The 23,280-nt window shown below is 43.4% G+C and overlaps 1 protein-coding gene across 1 annotated transcript in view; it reads right to left on the bottom strand.

Moving 5' to 3' along the window:
* Nucleotides 1-17,995, bottom strand: part of LOC127423148 (proto-oncogene Wnt-3) — a 47,163-nt gene extending 29,168 nt beyond the window's left edge. Inside the window, exon 1 of the mRNA XM_051667252.1 lies at nt 17,839-17,995. Within this exon, the coding sequence (XP_051523212.1) occupies nt 17,839-17,918 (80 nt within the window). The 5' untranslated portion in view covers nt 17,919-17,995. The remainder of the gene's footprint in view (nt 1-17,838) is intronic.
* Nucleotides 17,996-23,280: the final 5,285 nt, after the last annotated feature.

Genomic DNA, 23,280 nt, shown 5'->3' with positions numbered 1-23,280 from the left:
ATAATTTGTCTACCGATCATCACGCTAGTCAGAACCCAATTTTTTATATATTTGTCACCCGAATTTATAACTTCCCCATCGCCCAAAATGCAAAGTCTGGGGCAAAGTAAAATTTGAGTGTCCAGAATGTCACGCAAATAATTCTGAATCTTTAACCAAAAATCTTGGATCTTAACGCATCCCCAAAAAACATGGGCTATGTCTCCAACTTCTGATTGGCATCGCCAGCATGTGGGTGTGTCTTTAAGACCAAGCCTGTATAATCTAGAGGGGGTCCAATAAAATCTTTGTAAAATCTTAAATTGCATAAGGTGAACCCTTGCATCTCTAGATGCAGACTTGACATTTTTCAGAATCTTAGTCCACACTCCATCCTCCAATACCAAATTCAAATCTTTCTCCCATAATTTCTTAATAGAAGTTAAAACTCCATCCCCCATACTCTGAATTAACAGGGAGTAGTACACTGATGCCTCATGACCTTTTCCAAAAGCCGCAATCAACTCTCCCAAAGCATCTGCCTCCTCAGGAGGGGGGTGTGCTACTCCCAAAAATAGTACAAAGCAGGTGGCGCAATTGTAAATACCTATAAAACTGAGGTCTGGGGATCCCAAAATGTTGGACCAAGTTTTCAAACGATCTCAAAACACCACTTTCATATAGGTCACCGAGTGTAGCAACCCCCCTCACAATTCACTCTGGCCAGCAGAAAGGGGACTTGCCAATACACAATCTCGGGTTCTGCCATATGCTCGAGGCAACATTTAAATAAGTGTCCAATTTAAACAATCTGGACACTTTAGTCCATACCGAGTGTAAATGCGAAATAACGGGGTGTAACTTAACTTTTCCAATTAATTTGATAGAGATGCTTTGTAACGGCAAAATTGGGGCAAGAACTGCCTGTTCAATAACAAACCAGGGAGGGGCTCTCTCAGGTGGAAGTGACCAATGAGCCAAATGTCTGAGACTGAACGCATAGTAATAAAACAAAATCTTGGGTAGTCCTAGCCCACCTTTGTCAATCGGCCTGTGTAACTTATTAAAATGCAATCTGGGACGTTTACCATTTCAAATGAAGGACTTCACTATGCTATCGAATTGCTTGAAATAAGAGAGGGGGACATCTACAGGTAGGGGCTGTAGCAGGTAGTTAAATTTTGGAATACAATTCATTTTAATAACATTAACCTTCCCAATCATCGATAAATGTAATGAAGCCCACCTGCCCACATCGCTTGAAAACCTTTTTATTAAAGGGTCAAAATTAACACTAACTAAATCAGACAAATTTGCTGGGAATAAAATCCCCAAATACTTAATGCCCTGTTTGGGCCATTGGAAGGCGCCTGGCTGGAAAGCCGTTACTGGACAGTACGCTGTCAGAGCCAAAGCTTCGGATTTAGACCAATTAAATTTGTATCCTGAGAATTTAGAAAAGGAATTAATAATTCTGTGGAGGCAAGGCATAGATCTAGTAGGTTCAGAGACAAATAATAAAATATCATCTACGTAAAGCAGAAGTTTATGCGCCACACCTCCCGCCACCACCCCCGGAAAATCATCCTCCTTTCTTATCACGGCTGCTAATGGTTCCAGGGCAAGACAGAACAATAATGGGGAAAGAGGGCAGCCCTGCCGAGTTCCCCTATCCAAAGCAAAATAATCTGAAATTAATCCATTTGTCTGTACTGCTGCTACAGGGTGTCTATAAAGTAACTTAATCCATCCAATAAAAGTATTTCCGAACCCATACATTTCTAAAACCTTAAAAAGATAATCCCATTCTACCATATCAAACGCTTTTTCGGCGTCAAGTGAGATGGCAGCGACCGGAGACTGATCATTCGCCACTAACCACATAATATTGATGAGACGCCTGATGTTATCAGAAGAGCTACGGCCCCAAATAAACCCCACCTGATCTATATGTATAAGAGATGTCATAACTTTACTTAATCGATTAGCCAGAATTTTTGACAATATTTTTACATCTAGTTGGATCAGGGAGACTGGACGGTAACTTTTACACTCACTTGGATCTTTGTCTTTTTTAAGAATCAGACTGATCCGGGCTTGTGTCACAGTTGGCGGAAGCTTTCCATTCTTTAATGATTCAGTATAAACTTCTAACAAAAAAATGGAGCCAGTTCTGTAGCATAAGATCTGAAAAATTCAGCGGCAAAACCATCTGGCCCGGAGCCTTGCCAGTAGGTAGGGACTTAATTACCTCATCAAGCTCCTCCAAGGTTATCTCAGAATCAAGAGAGTTTTTTTGTTCAATCGTCAGTTTAGGGAGTTCTAATGGTTCCAAAAGTTTCTAATATCTTCATCAGTAGACGAAGACGTGGAACTATAAAGATCAATATAGAACTCTTTAAAGGCATTATTAATATCAATGGCTGAAGTAAAAATTTCACAACCATCAGATTTCACTGAGGGAATGATAGAAAGAGACTCTCTCTGCTTTATATATCTAGCCAAAAGCTTCCCTGCTTTGTCACCCGACTCAAAGTATAACTGTCTTGCCCTGAATAACCAAAACTCCACTTTCCGTGACAAAATAGTATTATATTTATATTTCAATTGGGTCAATTCTCTGAGGCCATCAGCTGACATACGGCGCTTCAGCTCTGCCTCAGCACTTTTAATATTCTCTTCCAACTCCACAAGTTCTCGTGCATTGGATTTTTTGATGAATGAGGCATACTGTATGATCCGACCCCTAAGAACCACCTTAAGTGCCTCCCAAGCCACGCCCACAGAGGATACCGAGGACCAGTTGGTCTCCATATAAACATTGATTTCAGTCTTTAACATTTGTTGGAAATCAGGATTTTGCAAAAGGGACACATTAAGACTCCAACTATATGATTTCTTTTTCTCTATATGTGGCATCACCTCTAAACTCACCAGAGCAATCCATAACAGATGAAATGAGGGATCTGGATATCAAAAAAAATCTATTCTAGAATAAATCTTATGGACTGATGAAAAAAATGTATAGTCCCTACCAGATGGGTTCAAAAGTCTCCAAATATCCGTAAGACCAAGATTTTTACACATCCTGTGAAGCGTCAATGTTGCTCTAGGGGGTTTACACACTTTTGCTTCACTATGATCAAGGACTGAGTCCATCAAAAGATTAAAGTCTCCTCCCAATATTATGTCATGAGGGGTGCCAGCGGCTTACAACATCCCTTCAAGATCTATAAAAAAGCCTTGATCATCAGCGTTAGGTGCGTAAATATTAGCCAAAATCAACCTTTGCCCTTGAATTTCAACTAACACAATAATGACTCTTCCTAATTTATCTTTAGTCTGTTTGAGACATTTGAATTGTAGATATTTATTAATCAATATAATGACTCCCTTGCTCTTACTTGAGCCAGCACTAAAAAAAACATGTCCACCCCATATCTTCCCAAATTTTTCAGCTTCCTGCGGGGAGAGTTGTGTTTCTTGAAGAAACACTATATCATATTTCTTACACTTAAGAAAAGAAATAACCTTCCTTCTTTTTATGGGGTGCCCCAACCCATTTACATTCCATGTGGAGAGAGATAGTACACTCATATTAACATTTGACATATTGATATAATAAAAAAAAAAATTGTGTGTGAAAAACAAAATTATACAGACCACATTCCCCATTAATGAAACAATCAACCCTCGAACAAAACAAACAGAAAAAAGAAAAACGTGCACATTAACCCTGCGTACGAAAGCGCCAACCGGCGACAGTCCCTTTAAACTCAAAGAGTCCATGAACGCACACGAGCCCCCACGACAACTTTGCCATCGGATTGCTCAATTTTGCCTCACAAATTACATAACAGAAAATACTTTGTAAAATAAACCCAGCAAAATGAAGAATGAACACAAAGAATGTGTAGATTCAGTCTCAGAACTGTCTCAATGGTGTGATCATCCACAAAACAAATTCCATCTGTTCAGATTCCTCGGACAGACAAACGAATGTTCAGTGAGCCAGCTGTTATGAGTTCAGCGGATGACGTAATCATTCCAATGTCTCGTAAAAAAAAAAACTCAACAAAACAAACTACAGCCAGCAGGAGGAATAAGCACGAAGAACGAACAGATTAATCCACAGCTGTTCCAAAGGAGTGTTATTCAATAGAACAAGCTCCAGCCGCTAGGCAGAGTCAATACAAAAAGACACAAAACCGGCATCCCGGTTCCCCGGATGGTCAAGTCAATTCACTCGGAGGCCACATAAACATATATACCATGACTTACACAATCTGTCAACTTTATAAAAGACATCCTTTCTGTGAGCATGTAGATATTTTGCAGTCATCCGTAGTGTCCACTCTCAAACTGTCCGGGAACTTCAATGCAAAAGTAATCTTTCATCAATGCAAAAGTTTCTTTAAGGAAAAGTGTTAATCACAAAACAAGCTCCAGCCGCTAGGTGGAGCCAACGCAAAAAAACCAAAATGTCGCCCAGCTTCCTCAAGAGTAAGTACAGCGAGTCAGGCCCACTCACATGAGAAACATCCAATAGTTTACTCAATCATTGATTCTATAAAAGATATTGCCTGTTTTGGACATTTAAATACTTTGCGACCGACCTTCGTTTCTATTCTCAGTTTGGCAGGAAACATCAGAGCAAACGAGATCTTTTTCTGATGTAAGAGTTTCTTACATTCTTTGAACCGATCGCGTTTCTCTCTTGTCGAACTCGCAAAGTCCGGGAACAAGAAAATATTATGGGTCTTCCAAGAAAGCTTCTCTTTGCTCCTCGCCTGGTGCAACACAAGATCTTTATCGGATGATCTCAGAAATCTGGCCAGAATCGATCTGGGCCTGTCTCCCTCAGCAGATCTGTGAGCTGGTACTCTATGAGCTCGCTCGATTTCCAGCTTGTGGCCTGTTATGTCGAGCAGACTCGGGAAAAACTCGTCTAGGAATTTCACCATATCTCTGCCCTCCTCATGCTCCGGAATTCCAACAATTCGAACGTTATTCCTGCGGCTTCTATTCTCAAGATCTTCAAGCTTTTCAAGATGTTCCAAATCAACTTTAGTCGCGGGTGGATTAGCGGTTAATTCCCTCTCCGAAGATTCCAGAAAATAGATTCGTTTTTCAACATCAGTCACTCTTGTACCTAACTCAGAGAATTTTATTTCCATCGCCATAATCGATCGACGTATTACAGCGAGATCCTCCAAGTCAGCAAGAATCTTCGTCAACATCACCGGCATGTTGGACAACTGACGCTGGATCTCCTCTCCTGCTGCGTCATCTAAATTGAGTCCCCGGTCTGTAGGCCTCTCGGGGCTTTCATCCTGAACACGTAAGTGTCTTTTAATGTCTCCAGAGCTCAAGGATTTTGACTTCTTTGCCATGTTTTGCAACAAAGGACAAATGTGTAACTGGGTATTTCAAAATTCACCAGATTATAACATGAAAATAATCGAAAATTCAGCAAAGTGCGCAGAGCTCATCACTCACACGTCTGCTCCTTGCATGGCATCACGTGACCCCCTCTGTGCTGATTTTTTAATTGTTTCTTACATAAACACATGCTAGAAAGACATCTTTAATGATTGTGTGATGTGTGTCACTGTTTTTTCATTCTGTCATTACTGCCACATTTATAGTTTTTTAATGTTTTTGTTCCATTCTGTTGTGCTTTGTCTAACTTCTTTTCAGCAGAACAGGTCCTGAGTGAATGGCCCCTAGATTTCTTATAACTTGCTTCTAAAAAACATCCTGGTTACTTTCGTAACCTCCGTTCCCTGATGGAGGGAACAAGACATTGTGTCGATGTAGTGACACTAGGGGTCACTCTTGGGAGCCCTAAACACCTCTGATCTTTGAAAAAAGGCCAATGGGAATTGGTAAGTGGAATTTGCATGCCACTCCCCCGGACATACGGGTATAAAAGGAGCTGGTATGGAACCACTCATTCAGGTTTTGTGCTGAGGAGCCGAGACAAGGTCCCGGCCATTTCAGCGGGTAGTTCAGCGTTGTGGCAAGAGGGACACAATGTCTCATTCCCTCCATCAGGGAACGGAGGTTACAAAAGTAACCAGGACGTTCCCTATCTGTCACTCACTCGATGTTGTGTCGATGTAGTGACACTAGGGGTCCCTATACAAAACACCACGACTACTGAACTATGTTACGTGGACTAGCGGTGCGAGACGGGCAGACCTCTGTGTGCCTCATAGCCAGCACACCAGGCTGTCACATAACCTCCCCCAACACTCTTATGAGCGTCGAACGGTCCTTCGGGAACAAGTCGACTGCCCAACAAATAGGGACAGGCTAGCCCAGCCGTGGCCTCTTTTCCTCTTTTTTCTCCCCAAAAAGAGTGGAATTTGTTAACTGACTGGGGGTCATAAATGTCTACGTTGGGGGGGTGTCACTCCCAAGGGGAAGACACCACGGTGACCACATCCCGCCCAGAGAAGGGGGGGGGGATATTTCGAGTGGAAACATGTCACATGGTCTTATCGAGTCTATGTCATGTGGAGAAGTCGCCTGGTAGGTCCTACCTGAGGGGGGAGGAGATTCTACAAGCATGGTGACCGGGGGCAGAGGGGTCTCTGCCCAAGGAAGACACAGTTTACTGACAGGGAAATGATTTAGCAGAAGATATATCACATGGAGTCACCTATGGGGAACCAGCGCATGTGGAGCACCTACCCCAGTACAGGGCTTAGTTAGCACATGTACTGGGCTGGCAGCGAGTTTCTCCGCAAACTCGTCTGCCACAGGGCTAAGGAGGAAAATCATCCAGGGATCACTACTTGTGAACACGACTGGGAGTCAAAGGTGCATGTCTTCACCTCATGGGAGGGGAAAGGCGCTATACACAAGTGGTACACCCGACCAGCTGTCCCGGAACTTACCTGTTCAGACCTGATAACACACGGGATGAAACCGGCTCAACCCGGAGATTATAGAACCTCGCAAAGGTGTTGGATGTCACCCAGCCTGCTTCTCTGCAGATGTCTGCCAAAGAGGCGCCACTGGTCAGGACCCAGGAGGCCGCTACACTCCTAGTAGAGTGGGCTTGTAGTGCCACGGGGGCAGCACGTCCTGAGCGTGATATGCCATCACGATGGTGTCAATGACCCAGTGGGTGATCCTCTGTTTGGAGACAGCGCTTCCTTTCCGCTGTCCACCAAAGCAGACAAAGAGCTGCTCGGAGCTTCTAAAGCTCTGCGTGCGATCCAAATAGATGCGTAAAGCACGCACCGGACACAGCAACGCCAAAGCTGGGTCTGCCTCCTCCTGGGGCAGCGTTTGCAGATTCACCACCTGATCCCTAAACGGGGTCATGGGAACCTTGGGCACATAGCCCGGTCGGAGTCTCAGGATCACATGAGAGTAGCCCGGACCGAACTCCAGGCACATTTTGCTGACAGAGAACGCCTGCAGGTCCCCTACCCTCTTGTTGGAAGTGAGCGCAGTCAGGAGGGCAGTCTTCAAAGAGAGTGCCTTAAGCTCAGCTGACCCAAGGGGCTCGAAGGGGGCTTCCCGTAGACCCCGAAGGACTAAAGAGAGGTCCCATGAGGGGATGAGATGCGGTCTGGAGGGATTCAACTTCCTAGCGCCTCTCAGGAACCTGATGAACAGGTCGTGCTTCCCTAAGGACTTACTGTCAACTGTGTCGTGGTGTGCCGCTATAGCGGCTACATACACCTTCAAGGTGGAGGGGGACAGCTGCCCCTCCAGCCTCTCCTGTAGGAAGGAAAGCACCAAACCGACTGCGCATCTCTGGGGGTCTTCGCGTCAGGAAGAACACCACTTAGTGAACAGATGCCACTTCAAAGCATACAGGTGCCTCGTAGAGGGAGCCCTAGCCTGAGTGATCATGTCTACCACCATGGGTGGTAGGCCACTTAGGTCTTCCGCATCCCGTCCAAGGGCCAGACATGTGGATTCCAGAGGTCTGGTCGTGGGTGCCAGATGGTGCCCCGTCCCTGAGAAAGAAGGTCCTTCCTCAGGGGAATTCGCCGGGGGGGGGCTGTCGCAAGGAGCGTGAGGTCCGAAATCCACATCTGGGTGGGCCAGTAGGGTGCTACTAGGACGACCTGCTCCTCATCCTCCCTGACCTTGCACAGGGTCTGTGCAAGTAGGCTCACTGGGGGAAACGTGTATTTGCGTAGTCCAGGGGGCCAGCTGTGTGCCAGTGCATCTATACTGAGGGGTGCCTCGGTCAGGGCGTACCAAAGCGGGCAGTGGGAGGATTCCCGGGAAGCAAACAGGTCTACCTGTGCTTGACCGAATCGACTCCAGATCAGCTGGACCACCTGGGGGTGGAGTCTCCACTCTCCCCTGAGCATAACCTGTCGTGACAGTGCGTCTGCTGTGGTGTTGAGGTCGCCCGGGATGTGAGTGGCTCGTAGCGACTTGAGGCGCTGCTGACTCCAGAAGAGGAGACAGCGGGCGAGTTGTGACATGCAACGGGAGCGTAGACTGTCTTGACGGTTGATGTACGCTACCGTCGCCGTGTTGTCCGTCCGGACCAACACGTGCTTGCCCTGGATTAACGGCCGGAACCTCCGCAGGGCAAGCAGTACTGCCAACAACTCGAGGCAGTCGATGTGCCAACGCAGCCACAGGCCAGTCCAGGAGCCGGCGGCAGTGTGCCCATTGCATACGGCACCCCAGCGCGTCTTGGAGGCATCCGTCGTAACCATGACACACCTGGATACCTGCTCTAGGGGAACCCCTGCCCGTAAAAATGCTAGGTCGTTCCAAGGGCTTAAGAGGTGGCGACAGATTGGCGTGACGACCACGCGATGTGTCCCATGGTGCCATGCCCATCTTGCGACTCGAGTCTGAAGCCAGTGCTGAAGCAGTCTCATATGCATCAACCCGAGTGGTGTGGCAACCGCAGAGGATGCCATATGCCCCAGGAGCCTCTGAAAAAGTTTCAATGGAACCGCTGTCTTCTGCCTGAATGTCTTCAGACAGTTCAGCACTGACTGTGCACGCTTGTTCGTGAGGCGTGCCGTCTTCGAGACTGAGTCCAACTCCAAGCCGAGAAAAGAGATGCTCTGAACCGGGAAGAGCTTGCTCTTTTCCCAGTTGACCCGAAGCCCTAGACGGCTGAGGTGCCTGAGCACTAGGTCCTTGTGTACGCACAGTAACTCTCGAGAGTGAGCTAGGATCAGCCAGTCGTCGAGGTAGTCGAGTATGCGGATGCCCACTTCCCTTAGCGGGGCAAGGGCTGCCTCTGCGACCTTCGTGAAGACGCGAGGGGACAAGGACAGGCCAAAGGGGAGGAACTTGTACTGGTACGCCCGGTCCTCGAAAGCAAACTGCAGGAAGGGTCTGTGTCGAGGGAAAACCAAGATGTAGAAGTACGCATCCTTCAGGTCTACCGCCGTGAACCAGTCTTGATGCCGGACGCTCGCTAAAATGTGTTTTAGCATCAGCATCTTGAATGGGAGTCTGTGCAAGGCCCAGTTCAGAACTCGCAGGTCCAAGATTGGCCGCAACCCACCGCCTTTCTTCGATACGATGAAGGGATGTAAAACCCTTTCTTCATCTCAGCTGGAGGGACAGGCTCTATTGCGTCCTTGTGCAGAAGGGTCGCGATCTCCGCATGCAAGGTAGCGGCACTCTCGCCATTCACTGAGGTGAAGCGGATGCCGCTGAACCTGGGTGGACGCCTGGTGAACTGAATCGCGTAGCTGAGTTAGATGATCCGGGTCAGCCATCGCGACGGGTTGGAAAACACAAGCCACGCGTCCAAACTCCGGGTGAGGGGGACCAAGGGGATAATCATGTCAGACGTACCGACGGGTGGGGCCTCATGGCGGGGTGGAGCCTGAGGTGCCACATCGCGGGGGCTTAAGCCCCGTGGCCGTGCTGAATCCAGGGACATTGAAGCACTTACCTGGCTCCTGATACCCATCATAAGATTGGTCGAGGAGGGGGGAGGAGGAACATCGTCCCTGCAGTCTGTCGGAGCCAAACCGGTGTGGGCGATTTGTGCCACAGCTGGGCGTGCAGGGGTGGGGGGTCCGCCACTAGAGCGCCAAACCTGCAAAAATGGGACAGTGGACGGCGGTCATGATGACGGACGTGCACACCTGACATGTGACCCAGAGAACAAGGAAACCACTCTTTTGTTGAAGTTTTGGGTACCGCAGCCTCTTGGGCATGTGGCAAAAAATGAAACAAGAGATTCTCCTCCTGGCCCTCCACCGGGGGATGGAGTGGTCTGTCTACCAGCTCCATAGAAGCAGATCTCCTCGTCCCTGGGTCGCCCGTCTCAGGGGAGCTTTGAAACCTTCCTAGGGTTCTTGGCAGCCGGCCGTGAGACGGGTGGCGTCTGCTTCCTGCAGTGGGCTCCACACCGGGGCCGAGCCACGGGAGCTGCAGGAGGACGTCCTTGGTGACGAGCAGATGGGGTGCGGGGTCTTGAGCCGCGCAGGGGCAGGATGTGTTGAATGGCCTCGTCTGCTGCTTCATCGCCGAGAACTGCTGGGCAAAGTCCTCGATGGTGTCACCGAATAGGCCAACCTGGGAGATGGGGGCGTCAAGGAACCGTGCCTTGTTGGCCTCTCTTATCTCGACCAGGTTGAGCTAAAGGTGGGGCTCCTGGACCACCAGGGTGGACATCGCCTGCCCGAGAGACCGCGCCGTGACCTTCGTCGCCCGGAGAGCGAGGTCGGTCACCGAGCGCAGTTCCTGCATCAATCCTTGGTCAGAACTACCCTCGTGCAGCTCTTTTAGCTTGGTGAACTTGCAGGAGTGCCATAGCCTGCAGGGCAGAGGCGGTTTGTCCAGCGGCACTGTAAACCTACAGGCCCTGGATGGGAGCTTCGGGCGCCCGTGCACCACGAGCGCCTTATCCACCTGGGGGATCACCGAATACCCCTTGGCTGCCCCACCATTGAGGGTAATGAGAGCGGGGGAGCTGAAAGATCGGGATCGGGCAGTAAAAGGTGCCCCCCATGATCTTGTCAGATCCTCATGCAGTTCCGGGAAGAAAGGGACTGGGGCGGGGCGTGGCCGTGAGCGGCACTCTGGACCCAGGAACCAATCATCGAGCCGCGAGGGTTCAGGGGAGAGTGGAGGGTTCCACTCTAGCCCGACGCTCGCGGCTGCCCAGGAAAGCATGTCTGTCATCTCCGCGTCGGCCTGAGACTGGGTGACCACACCTGAAGGAGGGAGCCCAGCTGAGGTGTCCACATCAGAGTGGACGAGCCCGCTCTCTGATACTGCACTCGATAACTCATGGTCTTCCCGGGCTCTGAATAAGAAGTCAAACTCACCGTGAGATGAGCCGGCGGTCTCATCCGAGAGCCCGACCGGGGCAAGCGAGCGTGCTGGGGAATGGGAGGTCCGTGGGGGTTTTCCCGGTGGAGGTGGATATCATTATTTACAGTAATGATTGGCAGCGGCACATTCAGCATCTGAGGGCTGTCCTGAGGTCGTTGAGATGAGCGGAACTCACGGCAAACCCAAAGAAGTGCACAATTGGGTGGGTGGAAGTACGATATCTGGACTTCAACTTGGGTCACGAGCAGTTGCGGCCCCAAATTGATAAAACCTGCAGCCTGCCTGAGACCTAAGACCAAAAAGGAGGTGAGACAGTTCCTGGGGATGGCTGGCTATTATCGTAGGTTTGTGCCTAATTATTTGAACATTACCAGCCCACTGACTGATCTCACTAAAAAGGGGGCACCAGATGCTGTCCAGTGGACGGAGCCGTGTCAGCAGGCGTCCACACGGGTGAAAGCTGCACTTTGCAGTGGGCCGTTATTGCACTCTCCTGACTTCACTCTCCCTTTTATCTTACAGACTGTTGCATCGGACAGGGGGTTGGTAGTGGTACTGTCCCAGATGGTGAAGGCGGAGGAGCGCCCCGTGCTGTACATTAGTCGTAAACTCTCACTGAGGTAGACTAGGTAGAGCACGATAGAGAAGGAGTGTTTGGCCATCAAGTGGGCAGTCCTCACCCTCCAAAACTATCTGTTGGGGCGTGCTTTCACCCTCTGTTTGGACCATGCCCCGCTTCAGTGGCTCCATCGCATTAAGGATGCCAACGAGTGTATCACCCGTTGTTATCTTGCTCTCCAGCCTTTTAAGTTTGAGGTGGTCCACAGGCCAGGGGCGCAGATGGCTGTTGCGGATTTCCTCTCCAGAAATGGGGGGGGGGGGGGGGGAGTAAGGGACAGGCCGGATGGCTCCCTGGCCTAAGTCGGGCGATGGGGGTATGTGGTGATGTGGCCGAGCGACGTCTATGGAGAGCGAGGCCGGAAGAGGAAGAATGGTAAGGATTGACACCTGTGGGAATCACCTCTAACAGCTGTTTTGTGTTGCAGTGAGAGCTGGAGGGGGAAAAAAGGGCAGTCCAAACCGCCGGAGGAGAGAGTGAGGAATGCACAAAGCTGACTTTGTGTGATTCCGATTGTGCTGAACAGCTATTAGTTTGTGTGTTACACTGATAGAGTGTTGTAAATAAAAAGACTCACGTTGGATTGTTTATCCGGCTCCCGCTTCCTCCTTAATAAAGAGAGCAAGAGATTTGTCACAGTCAGTAATAAAAGGAGTAGAAAATACAAAGGATAAATAGGCCTAAATATGGAAGCAAGCCTTGTTAAAATCATTCATATACAACATAGTTGTCACAGGACCTCACTATGCTGCACATTTAATTTCTGCTAGTGGTACCCAATTATCATCTTGAAAATATAGTTAATTTGTATTTCATATCCTATTTTGTATCAAAATGTTTAAATCTTTGTCAGTCCAATCAAATAATGGGTTAAATGCAACAACAAAAAAAATTAAAACATTAAAAATGCCATTCTGAACATTCACAAACAACCCTGCTTGGTAGGTACAATGTCACAGCTTTTGGGGCTTTAGGATCTTGGAGGAACATGCAGCATTTTTCTTGTTGGAAAGTGGACGAGATATTGTAGCCTTCTGTTTGTCTTCTGCCTTCCATAAAGAAAAACATCAGCATCCAAATCCACTTCTAATTTAAATAAATCAAGGTAGTGCTAAGTTCATGAAATTTGTTGACAAATAGTCTGTTTAGACTCACTTAGATGTTAATTGTGGATATGTTGCAGTTCAGATAAGATAATAATGACATATCACACATAATTATTCCAGTTGTGCCTTGCCTTTATAAATAGGTATTCTAAAAGTATTCTTGTATTCTGAATACGTTACTTTTTTATGTGATGGATTGGAGTACATTTAAGAGAGAATATTTTAGTATTCAGCCCAGAATACTTTCTTTAAGTATTCCACCCAACCCTGGCCGGCTCTAGGGCTGCACAATTAATCGAAAAAGAAAGAAAAAAATCTAAATTGCAATATGACCTTTTGCAAAAGGCTGCAATTTTAATTTCATAAATAAATAGTCTGCATGCCCTTCTCACTTCAAAGTTTATGTTTGCTGCTCTGTTCGGTCTGTATTGTGTTAGTGCATTATTACAGTTTGTTCATAGCAATTCTGTGCTCCAGAACTCCATTTTGTGCTCAGAGTAACAGTAGTGTTCTGTGTTCAGTTCCGTCTGCTTACGTGCGCTGAACGTGTTATATTTAAAGCTCCAGATTCACTTTAATTTCCCTTTTGCGTAATTCCAAATATGTTTGGCCGCTAATATACAAATAAAATACCCCATGGCTCCAGGTATTTGTGGACAAAGGAGATGTTAAAATGAGCAGCACATTATACAGATGTTGTGAACTCTGTTACAACCAGAAACTCTTAAGGTGTTCATATGTTTCCTGCCAAAATAAAAGCTCAATATATTACTATTGTATAATAATAATGATAATAATAATAATAATAAAAATAATTATAAATATTACATTACAATAATATAATATTCAAGTTGGGTTCCAAAAAAATAATATTGATGAATAGTGGGCAAAACCAGATACACAAGGACAGGTACAATGTAAATATGACGAAAACAGTGTTTTTTTTATTTTTGTTTCACTGTTTTATTTTAGATTTTTGACTGTAGTGGAAAAGGGTCTGTTTGGTTCATTTTAAGAGTAATCTGAAATCTTTTTATTGAAGAAGAGCATGAGCAAAACACATTGTTCTATAAAGAGCTCCTTTTGTGTTCCACAGAAGAAAGAAAATCATACAACGATGACAGAACTTTCCTTTTTGTGTGATTTATTCCTTTAAAAGTGTACACTCACTGAGCACTTTATAAGCAAACACTAACATCCTAACAAAGTGCCAGACGTGGTCTTCTGCTGTTGTCGTCCCCTCCACCTCAAGGTTTGACGGGTTGTGCATTCTGAGATGCTATTCTGCTCACTACAATTGTACAGAGTGGTTATCTGAGTTACCGTAGCCTTTCTGTCAGCTCGAACCAGTCGGGCCATTATCTGTTGACCTCTCTCATCAACAGGGCGTTTCCATCAGCAGAACTACCGCTCACTGGATGTTTTTGTTTTTGGCACCATCCTGAGTAAACTCTAGAGACTGTTGTGCATGAAAATCCCAGGGGATTACAGAAATACTCAAACCAACCAGCAATCATGCCATGGTCGAAATCAATGAGATCACATTTTTTCCCCATTCTGATGGTTGATGTGAACATTAACTGAATCTCCTGACCTGTATATGCATGATTGTATGCATTGCACTGCTGCCACATGATTGGCTGATTAGATAATCGCATGAATAAGTAGGTGTATAGGTGTTTCTAATAAAGTGTTAAGTGAGTGCATGTGGTGTTAAGCTGTATTAACAGTCTACTTCCACAGTTTTGACTGGTACTTCAGTAAGGTTACAGATAATAAGAGCTACTGAAAAGAGAAGTGTTAATAGGGCAAGCTGTGACTTGATCATTCAGGGTCAGCCCTTTTCTAAACTGCTGTGTTGTAACTGAACTGAAGTCCTGATAGATAGCAGATGAACGTCAGTGCAAACATCCAGCTGGATCAGAATGGGTGGTGGCTTAGCGGTGCTGTTGTGGGAAGAAGCCACAAATACCTTGTTCCTTTCTGTCTGGTATTTGGATTGACTGCTGATTTTGTCTGAGCGTGCTCATCATCCGTAATGCACGTGAAATTGAACAAAGCTAGACAGGCTGATCGGTTTCAATAGATCCCCCTACTTAAGGCTAAGCTTAATGAGTTCATCTTGAGAGGATAAAGACAGATATTAGTGGCCTGCTAAGCTGCTGAAAAAGATTAGAAAAGAAACTGGTCTGATTATTGCAAGGCTGCTCATAGTCCATTCAGATTCTAGGAGATTTAAAGGTGAGGATTCAATAGGAAACATTAAATTCTAAAAATAATATATATATTTGATTTGATTGACTCTTGAAATACAAAAATCACGCTGAACACAGGGTGCAGAACTCTCAGACTCACAAAATACTATGTTTATAACTTGTAAGATGTACATCTGAAAACAGAAACGAACTCGCATATAATTTTATGGCTACACACGGCGGTAGGAGCAAAATACATGAACAGATTTTGGAGGAGAAAGTACAATAAAATTGGTAAAATTGACATTTTAAACCTAATTATTGTTAAAATTTCAACTAACCCCTACTTCATGTGTACATTTTGGTTTATTTTAGCTTTTATTTACAGTTCTCACACAGAAAAAATGTGATCTTTTTCTATTTTGATCAAACCCATAAAAATGACTTTCGTTGGTGTAACCTAATTTGTTGGTGGATTTTGTCACATTATATAATATTTTGACTTCAATAAACCCAGTTCATTTAGATGTTACCACATGAAGTTAATTTTTTAGGTTATCTGACCAAATGTTTTTATAGTGCAGTAGAGATATTTTCTCTTGCTACTTACACAGTAGAAATATAGTGTCAAGCAAAAATGTGGTAACATCTAAATTAACAGTTTTCTTCCCTCAAAGTCAAAAAAATGATTTCATATGACTGAATCAATCTGACTACATTAGGTTAAACCAACAAAAGTAATTCCTAAGGTTTAGATCAGGTAGAAAAACCTTAAAGTACAAACAATTTCAAAATTTTACAGTGTACAAACTATTTTCTATCAATCCATTTCAGTGCTGTTTTAAAAACACAAGTTTTCTTTTGCCCCTTGCACTTCATACACTGAAAAAGTTGATTGAAATATTACTAAGCATCATCACTAAATCAACCTCAATACATTTGTTTGCACCAACAAAACTAGAAAAGTTAGAAACAGATTTATAAAGTAAAAATTACACATTTTTATAGTGTATGTCTCTTCTTCAGGAGAAGTCAAGAAATAGGATGACACCTGTCTCACAGCCCATGTACGTATTTAATCTCTCACTCTGTCACTCACTCTCTCATTTTCTCTCACTCCATTTCAAATGTGTTACCAAATCAATGAGATTATGCATTGCCACTGGGTGAATCTTACACCACTGTCATAAAAACATCTTTAGAGAGAACAGCTGCGGGTCAATATGACACAGACTCCTTTGCTCTTTGTCATTGTTGTCTGATGGCACTGAATGTCACACTCTGGGTGTAAAGCCATGCAAATATTAATGCTTTAGCCCTGTGGCCTTTGTGTGAGTAAATGTATGTGTGTGACTGCATGTTTGGCAGCCCTCGCTCCATAAACGAAACCAGAAGATGCTGGTGGTTTGGAACGAGAGTGCAGCGGGGACCACATGCTAACTGGGACTACTTAAGCACATTAGTTCTGACAAGTATTGTATCATAAGCCAGGGGGGCTTTTGTCGTACGCCTACACAAATATTTTTGCAAAAAGACTCATGTTACAAGAGAACCCTGTGAGGTCAGTGGCATATTGAGGATGGGGTAATTAGTGGAACTATGACATATCAGCACCATTCTGAGGTAAATATGATCCCTTCAGAATCTGTAGCGAAACCTACCGAACATAAGCGATTTAACAGAACTAGCATAATATAAAATCTGAATCATTTAAACAAATGAAAACTGAAAATTATTTTTAGTAATACATGTTATCAAGCCCACAATGATATTCTGCAAGTTTATAATATAGTTAATAGTTAATTACTTAATTAATTTATCTTAAAATTTAATTAATACACTCAACCTGTCAAGAGAAAATTACTAAAGAATTATGGTTTTAATAAGAAACATTTTGTGATATGAATTCTTTTTTTTTTTTTTTTAAATAAACAAAAAGAAGTGTATTAAATCATGTGTGGTATCTTTATGCAGCCCATTTCAGTATACTGTTTTTAATGCTGCAAAATAAGCTAGCCATCATTTGGTGTAAATTTGGCTTTTTAAAGTATTTATTTGAACACAGATTAATGTAATTATCATCTAGGCTATCATACACAACTACACAATAAATGTTCTTAGCAATTTTATGTTTATAGTGTAATGATGCTTAGGGTTAAACCCCAATGAATTTATTGAGACCCAAGCCAAGGGACAACCACACTAATTCCCCAATTAACACTCATAACACGGCTGGAGTGCTGAGGCTATTAGAGAAGACAACAACATACCCCATCCAGCAGCTCGCTGGCTGACACCTTAACCTAACCTTATCTCTGACAAACACTCTTACAGCATCTCTTACAGAACACCGCTTCAAAAACAGCATTTGTGCCTCTTTTGAATTGAAAGATTTTCATATTTAAGATAAATGGAGCCGGGTGAAATATGACAGCGAGGAAAAGACAGGGTAGCCTTTTCCACATTTCCTTCTCCACTGGCTGAGGTTAAGATTCTTTGGATTGAGCAGAGAAGCTTTTTTCCACGCAGTCAACTGAAAGTGTTCTGTATTAACTGCCCTCTGAAAAATGATCACTGACCACCATTCTCCCCAGTGCTACTGGAGAAAGTGATGCAGAAAGTGGGGATCGTTGCTACTCACCACCAGATGGGATAGCCTCCAAGCACCCGAGACCAGGACAACCACATGCACATGAGATATCCAACCAGGTACAAATCCATGAGGTATGTCTTGTGTGGCTGGAAATGTCTATTGATCAGATCATAGAATTCCTCGAGAGGGGCTGAAAATTAAGTCCCAGCAGGCAAGTCTTAAGAAAAAGATTGACAATTGAGATTAATTCGAATTTTAGGGGTGAAATGAAGATAAGCACAAAATTCTCCTGGGTTCTCTGCTTCTTTGAGTTGGGTAAGGAAAGTGTGTCTGTCTCCCAGTAGTTAGGGGAGTATGTGTCTTTTTCACACACTCACACACACGCTCCTACCCGTCCTCTGATTCCCTCCCTCTACTGTGGTTCTTCCCTAAGGTACATATCTTTTTCTCTCCCCACTTTTTCCCCCTTAGGATCATCAGGGCCAATATTAGAGAAAGAGTGAGGGGAAAAAAATGAGAAGCAAGGTTTGGAGATGTCAGCTGGCAAGCCAATCAGAGAGCATGGCCTTAGGTTACAAAAAAAAAAAAAAAAGATTATTCCTGCCCTTCTGTCAATCATGCACCACCCCCTGGTAATGTAGCGAAAGAAAGAGACAGAGGGAGAGAGAGAGAGAGAGAGAGGAGGGAGGGAGGGAATTAGAATGAAAGGGTGTCAGGATTGGAGTTTCACAGAGGAAGATTTGTCTTATTAAGATCTATATTGTCTCTATTAATGTCAAAGAAGCCCAGCTGTGGCAGACTGAATCGGACCTGCTGCTCGTCCAGTGTAGCCCGTTCCAGAGATGGCGTTGGGGAACGGACGGGGGCTCGCTTCATTTTTAAGTATGGCGTGCCCGAACTAATTGTTCCGGATACATGTGCATGCAATGCTTACATTAACACACACACATTGAGAAGTCTTGGAGAATTTTGATGGCAGCGTCCTCCCCTTGTGTAGATGGAACACAAAGGGAACACAATAAAAAAGCCATAAAAGGTGGTGTGACAGGGCCAGGCATGCAGTGTTCTGTGCCCCAGTGGCCCAAAGGCAGCACATTTTACATAAACACTATTGTCATTCGGATGGGCTGAGGGCAGACGGCGCTGAGAAAGAGACGACACTAAAAGATGACAATGCATTGTACTTAAATATAGCCTCTGTCTTTGATTGACCTCAGTCGCCGGGACTGACCAGTTTCATGTACAAACACTGGTGACCTATGGGGACAAATACATTGAATTGCATTTTGAGCATAATCTAGAAAAGCAATTAAATAATTTACTGTAGCATTGAGAGGAAATCATCTTCTTTAATTCTTTAATGAGAGTAAATATGTACTGCCGTTGTTTTGAATTCAGCCAATGGGACAGTAATTAAATAATTTCCTATTAATTTACATTTAATAGTAAACAGTAACATTAAAGGAATATCCTGGGTTCAATACAAGTATAACTCAATCAACAGCATTTGTGGCATGATATTGATTACCACAAATTAAATTTCGAATTGTCTTTTCTTTAAAAAAAAAGAGAAAAAAAGCAAAAATCTAGGTTACATTAAGGCACTTACTATGGAAGAGAATGGGGCCAATCAGTAAATGTTAAAATACACACTGTTTCAAATGTATAGCCATAAGACATAAACAATGTGTATGTTAACATGATTTTAGTGTGAAAAAATCACTTACTAACCTTTTCTGTGTAAAGTTATGTCCAACTTTGTACAACTTTGTTGCCATGATAACGTACTGCCATAAACCCTAAAACACCTGTTAAAATGATGATTTAAATAACTTTATAGCTCAAATAATACACAAGTTTATAGAAGAATTCATGTAAGTGCTTTTATAAAATTATGAGCTTCACATTTCTGCATTTAATCCCTCCAAAAATCGGCTCCATACACTTTCATTGTAAGTGACTCACTGTAACCTCGATTTTTGCTTTTTTTAAAGAAAAGGAGGGATGAGTGGAAATAATTTTTTTGTGGTAATCATCATTATGCCACAAATGCTGTCGACTGAGCTTAACTTGCAACTATACAGTTCTACTAACTGTAGAATGGTTATGGTTACTCATCCAATCAGAATTTCGAGTCAGAACTATCCGTTTAATAATTCATGGTATTGTCCATCACTCTTGCTTGGCTGTGGTAGAATAAAACTCTGTTTTCTCATTCTAGCATTCAATGAAGCCTCTCTGTTTCACTCTATGTATCTATTTGTCTCTCACACAGCAAGATGAGGGAGATGAGTTGTGTGCATCCACCACATTAAGGGAGAGACACAGACAGTTATGACCATGGTCTAGAGGTCATATTCCCATTGCCCCCATACTTTTGCCATTATTTTCCCACATCAAAAGGGCCAGAGCAAAAGCTGGCTGCGGCTTTGCTTCAAGGCACTGGAGATCATTCTGACATTCACAAAGTTCTTCTTTAAAGTTCTGTTCTACCTAACAGGAAACACACATTGTTAAAATAGTGTTAATGGAACATCCTTATGATGTTATTACAGTACTGGGACATGTAATCTGGATGAAGTAATCACATAACAAAAATCAAGTACTTGTAATCAGACTACATTACATTTTATAATGTGTAATATTACATATTACAGTTACATTTTTTTGGATTACAGGATTACATTCTGATTACATCCTCAATTAGCCAAAGGCAATAACAAGTGTGTAATTTACTAATTATGCTCCTAAATTGGGAAAGAACTGTATGAGACAGAGCCTGAATGATGTGCGACAGGCCTAACCAGGTAGAACTACATACATTGAAGACAGTGCACTTTAGAAAATGTAGTTTTTAAATGAATGCACATATAAATGTCAAACTGTTTGTATTTGCACCCTGCATTGAAAATAATGTATTTCAAACAAGCCCTCATCTACCTGTACATAATTAGACACCCCTCTGTAAAAACACATGTTGCAAGCAAATAGAGGTGTTGGTCACATGCAAATTTTGTACCATGTAAATGCATGTAGGCCCATGCTTCAGGATGGCAAAAAAACTAAACAAAACAACAACAACAACAACAACAACAACAACAACAACAACAACAAAAACACCTGTCATAAGTGGCCACACATTCTCATGAATAATTATGAGGAAGTACAAATCGTACATCTCTAGAGACATTCGTGCATCACATCTAGAGACATTCTCTTATTATTGATTTCAAAGCTGGATAATAAAAATTCCAATAACTATTCTTAAGTTCCTAAATGACAGAAATTCTTTAAAAATTAAAAATACAAGCATGTTTTCTTTGATCTTCTTTGAGTAACATACATTTTTATGACACTTTAAGCACCTTTTTTTTACTCAGCAACTGACACATAGCATGTTTCCTTTTGATTTTATGTTTACTAATGTTTAATGAAAGAAGTGTTAATTGATACTTAATACATTTAAAATTAATAATTAGATTTTCATCAAAATATACAATGGGTAATCCAAAAGTAATCAGATTAGATTTCCTAAAAAGTGTAACATAAAAGATTGTGTAACAGATTATAACTGTGTAATTTGTAATCAGTATCCAATTACATTTCAGAAGTAATCTCCCCAGCACTGTGTAATAAGTATTTGATTAATTTTGGGAAATGTTTTTCCTAGTACAACATTTATATTAGATTTCTTGGCATCTATTTCTGAGAGTGAAAACTGATAAAGAAGTTTGCAAATTAAGTTAAAAGAAGTTTGCACATTTTCAGGAAGGTTATGTTAACATTTAAATAACGTTAAGAAAACTGGACATTTTAAGGTTCCCGTTTCCACAATTGAACATTTGGAACTTTTAAAAACATAAATTTGATTGCTGAGCAAAATTTATACCAAATTGAACTAATTAGCTGGGCTTCCGGTAAACCTGTTGGATAGAGTGCAGGTTACAGAGTTATTTAGTGTGTATGTGCTGTGCTCCCGACATCAGGAATAAAGATCTGCTTTCCATCAGCTGCATTGTGCCGAGATCAGCGGTTTGATTGGACTCTGCATTCTTGAGGAGTGACAGATGCAGATCTGCTCGCCAGGATTGGCTGGGAAAACGTGATCGGAACGTAATTTATGAGTGGAGGCGAGGAGTGGTTTGTGGCTGGCATCTCAACAACACTGAAACCACGTTTCCCAGGTCAAGGCCATAAGGCCGTGACATGATGGACTGGCTGGAAATGAGCCGATGATTAGAATCTCAAGGATTCAAGCTCCGGCATGCATTGCGACAGTGTGATACTAGAACAAAAGCCATAGAGATGCTTGACATAGCTACAGCACAAATAAGGCATTTCTCTTCTTGCATAGCTATTGTACTCAAGTGCAGGAGTGTCATTGTACTACGGAGGAAGTCTTGATACTCGTATCAATCGCACTTAATTAATTTACTGAAGTGGGCCCTAGAGCATAGAAATGAAGTGCACTAGCAGATCAATGGGAATAAAGAGACTGGCCCAGAGCTTTGACCTCTGGGTCAGGAGTCTCTCATCCTCCCTCATTAAGTCATGTTTGTGGACACTCCTGCTTTTTATTAGGGCCAGGCTAATACATCACCCTACACACCCACAAATTAGTCCCTATAATCTTGGAAATACATCCTTTTGGCTTCCTGTTGTTCCTGTTTTCGTATGACGTCTATTGAGGGATATAATTTAATGACCCTTATGTTGTTTCAAACCTGTATGACTTTCTATCTTCAATGAAACACACAAAAAAAGAAAATGTTCAATCTCAGTCACCATTCAATTTCATTACATCTTTTTCCATACAATGAAAGTGAATGGTCAATGAAAGTGAATGGTGACTGAGATTGAACATTTTTTTTTTTTTGTGTTCCATTGAAGATAGAAAGTCAAGCTTGTCAGCCCCTAACATTATGCTGTCTTTTGTGTTCCACACAAAAAAGAAACTCATATGGGTTTAGGACAACAAGAGGGAGAGTAAATATTGACAGAATCTTAATTTTTAGGAGAACTATCCCTTTAACCCTTCCTTGGTCTTGCAGATCGTTTTGACCCATTTTTAAGATGGTTCTAAATGGGTCTGAATGCACCGCAAGGCCAAGGAATGGTTAATATATAGATGAATGGATGGAAGATAACTCAAGCTATTGATGCACCTGCAAACCTTTTGAAAGATGATACAAGCAGATATATTAAAACAGGATCACTTGGCAATACATCATATAAATCACAGCATTAATTTGTGTGCATTAATCCATGTGTGTTTGGTAGCAGCATGCACAGAGAATGCAGAAACATACACAGAGGACCCCTGTGGTGTAGGTTTCTAAGGCGACACGAAAACGGCTGTAGCCAGGTCCAGCTCTTTCTCAGGCTTTCCTCTCTCTCAGCAGACCCCCTCTATCCCTCACACACACTCACACTCAATCCGGACAGTGTGGCTGGACACAGGCAACCAATAAAACTTGGATTAGTAGAGCG

Source organism: Myxocyprinus asiaticus, chromosome 32, assembly GCF_019703515.2.
Source record: "Myxocyprinus asiaticus isolate MX2 ecotype Aquarium Trade chromosome 32, UBuf_Myxa_2, whole genome shotgun sequence".
In the NCBI taxonomy this organism is placed as follows: domain Eukaryota; kingdom Metazoa; phylum Chordata; class Actinopteri; order Cypriniformes; family Catostomidae; genus Myxocyprinus; species Myxocyprinus asiaticus.
Note: the sequence above shows the minus strand (reverse complement) of the source record. Positions and strands in the feature narration are given on the sequence as shown.